The sequence below is a fragment of the Cavia porcellus genome, unplaced genomic scaffold (genome assembly GCF_034190915.1).
Source record: "Cavia porcellus strain 051 isolate PalLab524CR breed Dunkin Hartley unplaced genomic scaffold, mCavPor4.1 scaffold_6, whole genome shotgun sequence".
In the NCBI taxonomy this organism is placed as follows: domain Eukaryota; kingdom Metazoa; phylum Chordata; class Mammalia; order Rodentia; family Caviidae; genus Cavia; species Cavia porcellus.
This window is the reverse complement of record NW_026947489.1, coordinates 76,776,260-76,790,680: the sequence shown is the minus strand read 5'-3', so window position 1 is coordinate 76,790,680 and position 14,421 is coordinate 76,776,260. Positions and strand designations below refer to the sequence as shown.

General features: G+C 53.0%; 1 protein-coding gene across 1 annotated transcript in view; it reads right to left on the bottom strand.

Annotated features, from left to right (window-relative positions):
* The window catches only part of Rtn4rl1 (reticulon 4 receptor like 1), a 66,878-nt gene extending 54,455 nt beyond the window's left edge, over positions 1-12,423 (bottom strand). Inside the window, exon 1 of the mRNA XM_013152293.2 lies at positions 11,954-12,423. Coding sequence (XP_013007747.2) covers positions 11,954-11,966 — 13 coding nt within the window. The 5' untranslated portion in view covers positions 11,967-12,423. The remainder of the gene's footprint in view (positions 1-11,953) is intronic.
* Positions 12,424-14,421: the final 1,998 nt, after the last annotated feature.

The window sequence follows — 14,421 nt, the reverse complement described above, 5'->3', positions numbered from 1 at the left end:
GGCAAAGGAGAAGGAGCTGAAGGAGAGGCCAGACGGGACCACAGAGGCTGCCCTTCCTAGATCCAATCCCTTTCCTGACAGTCCAGGTCATTCATGTCCTCCCAAGAATCTCCCATTTCCAACAGGCTCCCTGAATCCTTGCAGTCAGATTTGCCTGCATGGCAGGACTTGGCGGCAGGCGGGTGGGGTGGGGGTGGGGCTGAGGGGGTGGGCGGGCAGCGAGCCATTACAGGAAGCTCAGTGCTGGCTGTACCCCAGCACCAGATTCATCAGATTTGGTGGTGAAATGTCCCCTGGGGGCTGCTGCACTCTCCTGAGCAGCCCCCTGAACTGTTCCAGCCTCTGTCCCTCTGTTCAGATTTCCTGTTGAAACCCAAGGCCTGGCCCCAAGCACCGGAGCCACCCCACCAAGGAGAGAGGGAGCAGTTCAAAGGAACAAATCATTTTCACAGAGGGGCAGGAAGACAAAAGAGGCAGTCTCCTCACCCCAGGTACCACCTGAGCTCAGCTTCCACTGACTTCTGAAAGTTTTACCTCCTCATGTTCAGTCCAGCCTTATTTAAACATTTCAGATCTCCGAAGCCCAGAGTGTCCACAAGAGGTTTTCATTTGCCATGGAATCGATAGTGCAAATTTTGTTCCATAAAAATCTGCCAAGTACAACCCTAAACTTTTCCAAGCAAGAGTGCTGTTTCTTTCCCCAGCACAGTACCTTAACCTGCTGGATACCTCCTGTGTTCCACTCGACCAGACTTTCTGTGCCTGGCAGCGCCACAGGGCTGCAGAGGGGCAGTGTTAGGAAGGAGGAGGCCAGAGGATCATAAGTTCAAAGCCAGCCTGGACAACTTAGTGAAATGATGTCTAAAATAAAAAAGGGGCTGAAGTTGAGTGTAGTGGCATATGTCTGTAATCCCAGCACTGAGGCAGGAAGATTGCCCCAAGTTCAAGATCGTACAGGACACTATACTATAGTGAGTTCAAGGCCAGCCTGAACTACATAGGGAGACCCTGTAATCTATCTGTAATCCTTCCGCCTCAGTTTATCAGTATGCTGGGATTACAGGTGTGAGCCACCACGCTCAAGCAAATATTCTGTATTTGAAACGGAACCAATCAACATTAGCTAGACATCTCCCAGGTACATGTATACATTTATTAATTCAACACATTCTGGTGAATATCACTATATGCTACATTTGGTGCAAGACACTGTTTTAGTCTGGTCTTATAGGAAAGAGGGCAACTTTGAGCTAAGTTATGATAAATATGTAACAGATGGGAGTAGAGACAATACTACCCTCTATGCGCATGTGCATACACACATAGACACACAGACACAGACACACACACAAACACAGAGTCTGGCTAAGGGAGGGAAGAGCTCTCTTAGACAGAGAGCTGGGTGAGCACCATAGGCAGGGCCTAGGTAGCAGAGGCAGAAGGGCTGCCTGAGCTAGGGCATCACCATCTCGGCACACAGGGGCCTGCTGGCTAGCCCCAGAGCTGAGCTCTGTGCCTGAGGGTTTTCTCTATAGATGGAGCTGGCCCTGCTCACCCCCATTCTGGAGAATGAACACCTCCACAGGAGCCCCTTTGAGCCAGTGGCAACAGGCTGGCATGCCAGTACTCCAGCTCCCTTGCCCACTGGGGCCTGCTCCACTGTGTCCCAAAGCTCCCCAGTGGGACTGAGCTCTGGTTCCCCACAGTGGGAAGTTGTTTGACAAGGCGATCTTTGTTAGCTTCTGGCCTTCTCTGTCTAACTTCCCACTCACCTCCTGGCATTTGCTAAGTTCACTTCCCAAATAAACTACTTGCTTGAATCCTTGTCTCAGGCTGTGCTTCTGGAAAAACCTGTGAGTGACCTTGAGCGGAGGGACACACATAGTCCATGTGTCCTGCCACTGGCTGACCCCAACTGGAAGCAAGAGAGCCTACAGCCTATTGTTGAACTTGGACAGGGCAACCTCAAGGATAGACAGCAGAGTGGAGAGTGGACTTAGAGGAGGAGGGGAAAACAGCATCCAAGCTTCCTCATGGAACTGACCAACCAGCAAGACAGATAACATACAAGTAATGATGCAAGATGGTACATGTCTGTAACCCCAGCTACTCCAGATGATGGGGCAGGAGGATTACAAGTTTTAGGCAAGCCAGAGCAACTTAGTGATTTACTGAGACTCTTTCTGAAAAAAGAAAAAGGGGCTGGTAAGGGTGGTCCATAGCTCTAATCCCAAAACTTGGGAGGCAGAAGTAGGAGGATTGCCACAAATTTGAGGCCAGCCTAGGGATACATGTTAAGTTCAAGGCCAGCCTGAACTACATAGTGAGATCTTGTCTCCAAAATAAATAAATAAAGGATTGGGGATGTAGTTCAGTGTCCCTTAATACTGTGGTAGTAATAGCAATGATAATAATAATAATGTAACTGTAATAAAGGGGTGAGGTACTATGACAAGACACTGCTAGTCTTGCGGGACCTGTACCCTAGTCCAGGGGAAGGACGGAGGTTCCCAGAGGAGGCAACACGTCAGCTGAGCCTCGAAGGACCGACGTGAAAGGGAAGACCGGTAAAGAGTAGTCTAGGTAGACTTGGCTGTGCGAATCCTTAGGAGGGACAGGGAACATGAGCTGGTGGCATGAACAGAGGTTGAGCAGACCTGGAGCTCAGTGTTCACAGTAAGGAGTGGGGAGAGAAGAGGCAGGTGCAGGTAGGCCAGGAGGGCTGGACAGCCAGGCTGGTGGCATCCCCTACAGGGAAAGGGAATCACTGAAGGTCTCTGAGTGAGTGTGGCAGGACATCGCGTAGCACCCCAACCATACATACAATTTTTTTTTTCTTTTTGTCTTTTTCCTTTTTATCAGTACCAGGGATCGAACTCGAAAATGCCTGCTTGCAAGGCAGGCACTTATGCCGCTGAGCTAAATCCCCAGCCCCTCATATGTACAATTTTAATGTACTGATGAAAAAACAAACTTTAAAAAAAAGAATGAGAAGAACATACTGCGCTGCAGATTCCAGCCCCAGCAAAAAGCAAAGATGGGCTGGAGGCGAGACGGGGGCAGGAGGCCATGGGGCAGCCTGGGTAGGGTGGGGCGGGGAGAGGACAGAGAGTGGGCACCACGGCTGAGGAGAGGTGAGAGGTGTCATGGGGTGAGGGGGGCTCCAGTTTTTGGACTGGGGATGGATAGGAGGATGGGAGAACAATGCTGGTGCCAGATGCCAAGGTGCGGGAAATGGGGAGAGAGCAATTTGCTTTGTTTATCTGGTACTGGAGATTGAACCTGTGGCCTCGCATGCTGGGGAAGTTCTCTACCATAGAGCTACACCCAGCCTGCTTGCTTGCTTGCTTGCTTCCTATGGTACTGGAGATTTAACCTTGGGTCTTCAAACTGAGGTACATCCTCAGCCCTTTTCTTTAATTTCAAGATAGGGGCTCACTAGATTGCCAAGTTGCTCAGACTAAACTCAAACTTGCTATCCTCCTGACTCAACCTCCTCAGTAGCTGAAATTACAGCATGTGGCCTTGTCCATGGCTGGGCATGAGCAGTTTGTTGCAAGCTAAGGAAGGAACAGGAATAGTTCCACGCATATTGGCTTGGAGAGGTCTGTGAGACAACCTGTGGAGACGTCTGGGAGCCAGACAGAGCCACAGCCCAGGACATCGGAAGCAGCGGGTCAGGCGGAAGTGGGGCAACAGCAAGGGCACATGGTGGTTGGAGTCATGGGTATGCAGAGGGGAGAGGAGCCAGGCGTCTCCCAGGGAGGCCCGCCTCGAGGGATGGCAGGCGGAGGGGAAAGCAAGCTGAGGAGGAGAGTGATGAGGAGCATCCGGGGGATTGAGTGTGACCCACAGAGGCCAGCGAGGTAAGAGCAGTGTCTGTAAGGGTTACAGTCAGCCAGACTGGGAACCGGGGGCTGATGGAAAGAAAGTCAAACTCTGGCTTGGGGAGTGGAGGCAAGGAGGTCACCAGTGTTACACTCCCTTCTGGGGCACTGAGAGGAAAGAGCTGAGCCATTGCAAGGGTCCAAAATGAAGAGAAGAAAGAGCCTACACTAGGGGCTGGGGGTTTAGCTCAGCAGCATAAGCGCCTGCCTTGCAAGCAGGCAGTTGTGAGTTCGATCCCTGGTACCGATAAAAAGGAAAAAGACAAAAAAATTAAATTAAATTAAATTAAAAAAAAAAAAGAAAGAGCCTACCCCAAGCAGAGGCCAGATCTCAAACCTCATGCCCCTGTTTATCAGCACATTAGTGGTCTTTCCCCTGTGTACTGTCCACCTCAGAGGAGCCACTGGGCCTCTCGTGTCTCCAAACTTAAGGGGCAGCCAGGGTGGCCACGAGGACAAAGGAGAAAGCCCCTCCCCCAGCCCTGGCAGGGGCTGCCATCCTGTGCTTATGTATTTTATATTCTGGGCTTCGACACTGGACAGCATTTGAAAAGACTATTCTGCTGCTAAAAAGCATTTAAAAGACTATTCATCTAGTCACATTTCAGGTTGGTAAGCTGAGGCCCAGAGAAGAGACATGCTCAGGTCCTGGAGAATCAGCCCCAGAACCCAGCCTGGAACTGAGAGAGCTGAGGCAAACCCAGCCCTAACTTTGGAGGTATTCCTACCAGAGGCCCCAGCCCCCAGGAAGGAAAGGCCTGTGAGCACAGCCAAAGCCAAGGTTGCCACAGGGCTGTGCCCGAGGCAGAGCCCCACAGTTAGAGGAAAGGAACAGACAGGAAAGTGCACACACGGCACCTCCTATGCAGCACATGCTGATGAGAGGCAGCAGGGAGCAGGCTGCCTGCAGCCCAGGCACAGGGCCGCTTTCCTCCAGTGTCCGGTCTGCCTCATGCTGGCCACCCTGTGGCCTCCCTAGGCCTGCCTCTCTCAAGGCTGGCTGGCCCATCTCCCACCCGCCCTTCTCTTCCCCCAGCCTGCCCAGGCAAGCCCATGAATAGAACATTAAAGGCAAAACCTTCTAAAAGAAAAAGCAGCTCCCTGGTAGGAGTCGTCCCACTAAATGTCAAATGCAGAGCAAGGCTTCCGGCCTTGTGTGCTTCTCACTAATGGAGGCACCTTAGCCTCCATAGCCCATCATCCACTCGCCCTATAAATAAATCATCGTAAGAAGAATGCCAATTTCCCCCTAGGGCCTCATGAATCTCTCTACATAAGCATATGCAAAGGCCTCCTTCACTATGAGTTGGCTCTGGTGCCCAGGGAGAGATGGCAGACTCTGTCCGGACAATGTGGGAGGCAGAAGTAAACTTTTACACCACCTTCACGGGCTGAGAGTGGAGAGCTCAGCTTTTCTCCTGACTCAGGGAAGCCTTTTGCTCAGTTTCCTGCAGACCCGATGCAGCTGTCACCACAACACTACTACCCTCTGGAAACAGCCCAATAAACTGCCAAGAGGCCCCTCTCTGGAAGCCAAAGTGGTCCGTCCCCTGGCAGACGTGTGGTAAGTCGTGCTCACGCACTCCCCGCGAGGGTGAGCCGCACACCCACTCACCAAGCTTTGTTCCCGACATGTGTTGCACAGTGCTAGCCCGCCCACTCTTAGGGCCCCTCACCAAGTGGCTCACCAGCACGCCATGGCACCAAGCCATGCTAGTGGACCGAGGGCGTGAGAGCCAACATCTGCTCCAGTGCAGTTGGGCAGCACCACTCTGCAATGGTGGACCTGTGATGTGCACACTCTGGGAGACTATTGCATGCTTCCCAGGCATGTTTCTGCTCACCCCACATGCATGCACACATACACTCTGTATGGTGCCAACGCTCTAGCTGTGCCAGCACAGAGGAATACAGAGTGGCTCCTGTGAATCAGATAGCAGAGGCTGTGGGCCGTTTGGTCTCCAAATTTTACTGACTGCAAAGAGTAACCTCAGGCCTGGAAGCACCTACCATATCTGTAAGAGGAGACACCACCTCACCACTATGGAGGAGCCTCCACACCAAAGTGGGATTCCGTTCTTCTAACATCAGCCAGACTCTACCTTCTTTTCTAATCGCTGGAACCGCTGGAAAACTTGGCCTCTCTGGGGCTCAGCCATGACAGGACTCTAAGTCCTGTGAGTGCCATCCTGGCTGGCAGGATAGGGCTGGGCCATGGAGGAGAGGAGCAGGTGCAGGTGGAGGATCTGCTGCGACCAACTTGCTAGCTGCCACCCACCTGGGCAGTGTGTTATGGGGCTGTTGCTTTCTAGATTACCATCAATCAGTGTAGGGTGTGGCCCTGTTGGCCAGTCATCATGTCAGCCAGGAAGGGAAGCCAGGGACAGCAATCTATAGGAAAGGCCCAGCCCTGAAATGAGACAAGGCCTTGACCTTTCTTAGGGGCAGAATGTTGGAAGGAAGGTGCCTGGCCTACTGTCCCATCTCTGTCCATAATAAAGAAATCTGCACAGAAGACACAAAAGTAGACAGAGAAGAACAGGACAGGAATGTGAGGCAATGACTAGGGCTCCAGGATCCAGGAAGAGAACCTCCTGGAGGAACACGAGAAGGGAGTGCATGGGAACTACCAGGACACTAACGATTCAGCAGCCCAAAAAATAAATGTCATAGAAATCAGACAGATAGGTACCTGAGAGAGTGCAGTCAAGGGGTTGAGAAGGAAAGAAAGTACCGGCTTGCTAGTAAACAGGCCTGACTCAGCAGTTTGTCAGTTAAGTGACCCAGAGATTGCATCTGACTGGGCCTCGGTTTCCTCATTTTGTGTGAGTGTGGTTCCAAAGACTGAACCAGGGCTTTGTCCATGGTCAGCAAGCACTCTACCACTGAGCTACATTCCCAGTTCTTTTTGTTTTAAGATAGGATCTCGCACTTGTGATCCTCCAGCCTCACTTTCCTGAGTAGCCGGGATTACAGTCATGCCCTGCTACATTGGACAGTTCTTTTATCTTTAAAATGGGGAATAAACTCTTGCAGAGCTTAAGGGGGGCTGTGGAGATTGTGTGAGATAAGACATGGGGATACTTAGCGTGGCCCATAGGAAGTGATCTGTAAATCAATCAGCCATTGTCAGTAAGTGGACAGGGATTGCCATGAGTAGGTATAAGGCAAAGTGGAAAGAACAGCCCAATTCCTGCCGCCTGTTTCCAGCCACATGCATATCTCCCTCCAGCAGGCTCAGCTAGCCATGCTCTGTGAGACCCGAAGCAGCAGCTTCACCTTGTAGAGTCATTCCTCCTCACTCCTGCTCATCAACATCTATGAGCGTCCCTGCACCTGGGTACCCTACTTGTGGAGCTAGTGATTTTCTCGGTTTCCTCCCAGGTCCTGTGGGAGTTTTTACACTGTGTTCCTGCCATCCTCCTCCCCCTGACTCATCTCCACCCAAGGTGGCCTGGCCATTGCACCCAAGGAAAGGGCTGCTTCCGGCACTGATCGTGGAGGTCCTGCCTTCTGCTGTCCCTGGAGGCTCTGTTCCCATTTCACCAGCTATTTTGCTTCCTTGGCCATCTGTTCCCTCCCTGTCATCTCCTTTCTGCTTTAACCTTAACCACCACTTTACTGCAGATGGTACCAAACAGATCTGTTCTTGACATCCTTCAAGATCCTGCCCTCTCCTTCTCATCTCATCAGATTGAACTTCTCTGTCCTTTCTCAGGCCTCAATTCCAAAGATGTAGCCAGAGCTCAGAGCTGGATTCATCTCATAAGCTTCCCCTTCCTTGGCTCCATCTGCTGTCAAGTCTGCCTCAGGTCAGGAGGCAAACACCTACCCTTTTCTTTGCCTTTTCTTTTGCCTATTGAGACTTCTTTTCACAATTGGCCAAGAAGCTCTTCTGGCATCTAGTGTATGTGGTTCCCTCTCTGGTCTCCAAAACAGTGCCATTTAACCCTCTGGAGGGCTGGCAGAGAGGGCTGGTGAGCTGTGGTGGAGACCAGAAGTTCTGGGGCTAATTCCTGCAGTGGAGGAAACAGTGCCCATGCTGGCAGTCGGGGTGCAGGACATTTTCCTCAACAACAACAACAACCAGACTTAAAGACTGCAGTGAAGCACTGGCCCCATATTGACTGGACAAGAACTGAACCAAGGGGCTGGGGATTTAGCTCAGCGGCATAAGCGCCTGCCTTGCAAGCAGGCAGTCATGAGTTCCATCCCCGGTACCAATAAAAACAAAAAAGACAAAAAAAAAAAAAAAAAAAAAAAAAAAAAAGAACTGAACCAAAAAACATCGTCTATGTTTGAACTCCCAGGGAGAACACTGCACTGCTGTCCTGGCTCCTATTCTGGCCACTGCTGAAAGTATGCATGCCTGGGCTTTTCTTACAGCTCTGCCTCTCCTCTCTATCAGGATGTCCTAGTGTGCTCCTAAGTTTCTCATTTTGGCATAAGGACCAGGAGCTTTGAGGAGAGAAGCAGCATACTAGAAACTTCAAATGAAGGAAGCATTTTGGTGAAGCTGATTCCAGCAGGTCACATTCCTTAACTGGGACAAAAGTGGATTTGGGAAGACTGACTGTTCGTTAGCACTTGGCTTTGGGCTAAAAAGCCTCATATCTCAGCCCTCTTGAGAAAGGCTCTCCTATTTCCTGGTCACACTTCCTCACTAGCAAGAAAGAGAATCTTGGCCATCTGTGGGAAACTCTTCTCTCTTCCCTCCATTGGAGCTAACAGGGCCATTGTTAGCCAATAGCTCTGAGTCCCAGTTGCCTCAAAGAGAGATAGAGATGGAGCCTGCTCATACATAACCACAGGAAGAGTCTGACCACCTAGAGAACCTCTGGATTCAAATCCACAACCACCTGACAGCATCACGGGCCCTCCTTCCCTCTCCCTTCCCTTCTTCCCATAAAGGACAAGCCCAGTTCAGCTACCAGACCAGACCATCAGCTATGGAAACCAAGAGAACAAAATGCATCTTACTGGGTTGCAGGCCTTAATCTAGTTCTTGCTGAATTATTCAAGGATGGCATTAACTTATAAATGAGTGTGTTTGACTGATTTTGTGGTTGATGTACAGATAAATTCTAATGAAAGACAGCTACAAGATTTTAAATTATTAATTAGACTGCCACTTAACAAAGCCTATTTGGCACTCTATTTCCTTGCTTAACAAGACAAAAACTTTAAGGAAAGGTTCTGTATTAGCCCAGAGGCTCTTGATTTGCATTCTGTTTTTATAGCTCTAAAAATGAAAACCATAGATCCTGACCTTAAGCGGGCCACTTCTGGCAAAGCGAAACCCCCGGCAAGCTGTCTTCCTTCCTGGATGTTGCTGAATGGCTCAGGGCCTTACTTGCCCTGCCTGCTTCTCATCTCTTGACCAGAAGCTTGCTTTTTATATCCCTGGTTCTGCCAGGGGAGGCTAGAAGATAGAGAAACAGGCAGAGCAGCTGTCGAAGCTTTCAGCTACCAGCACTGTCAGCAGCTACATCCCATTGGGGCTCTTCTGGTTCACAGAGGTAGGACTAAGACCAATAGAGTCTATTCATTAAGAAGTGCAAGATGATACCCACTCCCCAATGGCCTGCCAGGGGACAATCAGAATCAGAGAGATGACTCTTATGGTCCAAGGTCTACTCTTCCCCCTCCCACAGGGTCTAGAGAAAGTTATTCTTTCTTTATCCTTGAAATTCTTTTCCAAATGATAAACTATTAAACTTGCCATATAGACCGTGTATCTGATAGGTAACAGTCATCTCGACTCATCCCATAACATTGTTTGGAGCCTCTGGGAACAATTCTTGAAGCAGAAACTTTGATGGCCACTGCCCTTCATGTTAGCCAAAGGCACACCTCTGACTGTGGGCACACACGTAGAATCTACACAGAGAATCTGAGTGTCCCCTACATGTGTGCAGACCAAAACAAAACCATTTACCCACACAGTGTCCCAGTGGCAGTCTCCAAGCTACGCCAGCCCAGCCCAGCCCAGCCCAGCCCAGTCAAGGGCTTTTGTCCTCTGCCTCCCTCAGGCCAATCCACACAATCCTCTTCCCTGGTGGGCCACCACCAATGCAGGAAGGGAAAAACAGTCCAAATGGCAAACACATGTGACTGCCAAGCCTCTAATGGCCACCTCCTAAGCAGGGTAAGGAGCCTCCTCCCAAGGAAGCAGCCCCCAGAATATACTGGGCTTGTCCAGAGCTGAGCCTCTGGCTAGCCAGGATGGGAGGGAAAGCTCTTGGTGCCTGCTGGAGCCTCCCTGAGCCCCTAAACCATATAAATAAAGTGTGTGGGCTGCTTCATGGCTCATTGGTAACTGTAAACTGCCAAAAGACAAAAGACCAAATGGGACATGAGATGTTAGATCTTCTCTATTATCTCCATCACAGATCTGCAGCCCAGACATGGCGGCCTTTTAAAACCGCCTGAGAAACCTTCCCCACTGGGGCAAGCTTGCATGCTCCAGATCCAAGCTTCTCAGACCAAGGTCTGTGCTCAGTTCTGTAAAAAGAGCCTCCTCTGTGCAGAGGCACTCCTGTCTGTATTGGCAAAAGGACTTTTTAAAGTGCCTTTGAACAGGGAAAGGAACCGGTGTATTCATGAAGCAGTTTCTCCAATCAGCCACAGAGACCTTTTCCACACCACAGCAAAAGGCAGCAGTTCCCCCACCCCACCCCACCCCACACTGCATGGACACATGTGGAGGGCACAAGTCACACACAAGTTTGTGACTATTCCTACAGGACAGGGCAATCAAGCCTCCAAGGATGGTCCAGGCTGGTACCTGCTCAGCCTTTCCTGCCCCTGGGAAGAGGTTGTTCTTCATCCACCCGTCTGACCTGCTTATCTGAGTCTCTTCCATCACATCTACTTTTCTCCGCCCATCTCAGGGCTTCACTTCTCATCTCAGCCACCTACCCCTGCCTGTTTTCTCCTTTCCCATCCTGCTGTGAGGTCAGACTCTTGTGCTTACGACACCTCGGCCTGTTGCCATGGAAACAGGGGAGGATTAAGGCTGGAGCTCGGAGCTCAGGGATCAGGCCCCTCTGAAACCTGGGCTCCAGGTTCTGTTGGCTCCAGCACCGCGGGGGCAGTCAGCTACAAGCACCCAGGCTCGTCCACCACCCCGCCCGAGCCAGAGACCCGCGGTGTCCTGGCAGGGTGTCATAGGCAGCTGGGAACTGGGAGGGGAAAGAAGCAGACACTGAGGCCGAGCAGGGAATAGCGGGCCGGCGGACCCTTGGCGCGGTCACCTGCACTCCTTTGGCCCCGAGGGACAGCACCCTGCACTACAACCACGTGGGGGCGCGGCAAGGACTTCCTCGGCTGCCGCGCCAACTTTGCTGCTAGGTACTTGACTGCCCGGGAGTCTGGGTGGGGTGGTTACGGAGCCAGCTCTCTTCAAGTTGAGCTGGCACTGGCCGCGCAGTCTGCCCGCGCCGCCCTCGCCGTTAAGTCCCTCCAGTCCAGGCATAAAGAAAGTTTGAGGAACTGGACTTTAAGCGCTTGCTATTCCCCACCCTCCGCCGCTGGGCGCCCAGGGATCGTCCCTGGGACAAAGCAGGCGGCAGCTTGGGAAGGTGCCCGCGACCCGGCCCCCCGGAGAGCTAGGGCGCGTGGTGAGCGCAGGACCACGCGGTGGCTGACTGCTGGCCGCACGGGAGCGCGGGTGGACCTCGCCTGCAGAAGCGGCAGGCGCAGAGGAGGAGTCGCGCGGGGGTTTGGAGGCTGCAAGTACAAAAACTTTACAATGGCAAGGCAAAGGTCCCAGGAGGCCAGTTTCCCTTTCACTACAAATCGCTCACTCAGGTCTCGGACTGACCTATCGAGCCAGAACCCCAGGCCTGGCCATTTTGTCCGTGGAGCAAACCCGTGCCTCCCCACAGGCCACCGACGAGACTGAGCTTCAGCAGCAGCTCCTCTGTGGGTGCGTCCGACAAAGCCAGCCAGCTCGCTGGGAGCAGCCTGCTGGACCTCGAGCCCAGGAGCTGGACGGTTCCTCGGCTCACAGCGCTGCCCCCGTGAGCATCCGACTCCAACTTGCCCCTACGGCTCCAACTCACCTTTGCGAAGCATGTTGGCCGCGGGGCTGCCGCTCCGAGGTCGGCCTAGGTGCACTCCCTCTCGGGATCCAGATTCAAATCCCTGGGCGCCAGCTGCAGCTAATCCGAGCGCGTCGAGGCGGGGGCAAGCCGGGGATCCGTTGGTGCCCCGCGGCCCGGCCCCTCAGGGGCATGGTGAGCCCAAGCCCGCGCCGAGGGCACCGGCGTCCGCCAGCGACCGCGGCGCTGCCTGGCAGCTCGGTGCGCTCGCTCAGCCTCAGGGCGAACCGGTCGCTCCACGGAATCGGCGGCCTCCTTCTGCCTCCCGGAGCACTTTGCAGGCGGTTTTGAGGGGGACACCGCCCCCCGGCCGGCCTGCCGGCGGCGGGCCCCTCCTCTCCGCCCCCTCGGGCAGCAGCCGCGGCTGCTGCTGCAAAAGGGCGCTCGCACGCACAGCCGAGCCCCGGGAAAGCGCCCGGCGCGCGTTTGCAGGACCGAGCGAGCGGCGGAGCGGGGCGCCTCCCTTCCTCCCCACGGCTTCCCCCACCTCTCCTCCTCCTCACTCCCTCCCTCGCTCTCAAGCTCCCTCCCTCCCGCTTCACTCCCCGCCCCCGCTCACGGAGCGCCTCCCATACAAAATTTATGAAAGTGCTCTCAGCTGGCGGTGCCGAAAGCCGTCCTATTCCCAGGGCAGCGGCGCTCAGCCTTACGGCGCCGCCTCCCAAGGTGTTTTCGATGCGCCCGCCCCCGGGGACGGTCCTCGGCCCGCGTCGGTCCAACTACCTGCCCCAGCCTCCCGGCCGGTCTGCTGGGCCCCTGAACGCCCCTCCAGGGCCCGCAGGCTTCTCGGAGCCCGCACTCGCAGCCCAGCCCCCGCCAGCTCGCCCTTCCCGGCTGGAGGTCATCAGGAGAAGCGGCTGGAAGTGTGAGCCCTACCGACCGCCTGGGACGCGAGGACCGCCACCCAGAGCCCGGGCCGCAAGTCCGCAACTCCGTCCTATCCGCTCTCTGGCCTCCTCCCTTTCCCCCTCCGAGGCTCGACGGCACTTCTTTGCCCAGAACAGCTCCAGCAAACCCAGACGTTCCCCATCCCGCGTCCTAGGACACGGTTCTTTTGGGGAAGAGGTGCCGGGAAGCAAGCGTTTGGGGAGGTCCAGTGCAAACACCATAGGAAAGGACCAATGTGAGGTTCAAGTGGGCTACTTCATCTCTGATCTCCTCAGACCCCCACCCCGAGATTCGCAGAAAATGGAGGAGGTGCCGCTTAGTAAACGGTCCCACACAGGGCCCTCTGGGCTGGGTGTAGAGAAGGTTCATAACCGAGCAAGATCCTTGTTGGAGGCCGGCACCCCCTACTGGTCCAGGATAGGAGGGATTCGGAGGGAGAAAAAGGAGTGAGCCGAATCATTCCCTCAACTATGCCAGGAGCTACTATTTCCGGAAACGTAGCTAAGGATAAAAACAAAGACCCTGTCCTCCTGGAGTTTACATTCTAATAGAACGAGATAAGAAAGATTCAGACAAAGTGATGATGATCTTTGGAAGGAGAGGTTAAAAAAAAGAAGAAGAAAAAAAAATCAGGGATTTGTTCTGGAGCTGACACCGCTTGGGAAAGCTGCTTTGAGCAAGTGACATCTAAGCTAAGAACTAATAAATAATACTTATCCTTGGAGGAAAACTTGGTGTAATAGGTCAAAAAGAACGCTTTTATCATTGATGCACTCTTATGTAGAGTCGGTAACACCGAGGGGCTGGCTTTGAGCCAAGGATAGGGTCTTGGACTTCCAGAAACTTAGGACATAGCAGGAGAAGAAAGACCCACAAAATCTTCTCAGAATGTGTGAAGGAGCTCAGCTGGCTCCATGTGAAGAGGTGACACATAATCAAGAAAGTGCACAAAAGAGATGCAATCGGGGGCTGAGTTCATTGGGCTAAGGTGAATCAACATTCCAGGAGGGGGCTGGGGATTTAGCTCAGCGGCATAAGCCTCTGCCTTGCAAGCAGGCAGTGTACTGATAAAAAGGAAAAAGAAAAAAAAAGAAAAAAAAAAAAACATTCCAGGGGAACAGAAGGTAAAATAGTTCTGTTGCCTTCTATCACCCACAATCCTGCCCCACACCATGTCTGATCCCTGCCTGACAGATACCAGAGCTAAACTCTGGGACACTGAAACCTGCAGTGGTCCTCCATGAAACTTGGGCTCAGAGAGGTTGAGCACTTGCTCAATGTCACACAGCAAATCAGTGATAAAATGTGGATCTAAATCAGGATATGCTAATTCTTTGCATCTCCCCAAACTGCTTCCCCATGACCCCTGTCCCACAAACTTCAACATCTTAGGCAAAGTTGGGAGGCGTGAGTGTGAGAAGCAGAGTTATTTCAGGCCTCCTGAGGGCCTGGTGCTGCTTTGGAGTCCAGCCAGGAGGTGGGGGCGGCTGTAGGCTGGTGTTGTGGTGTAATGTGGGCCCCAAGTACAAGGTACCGAGTAC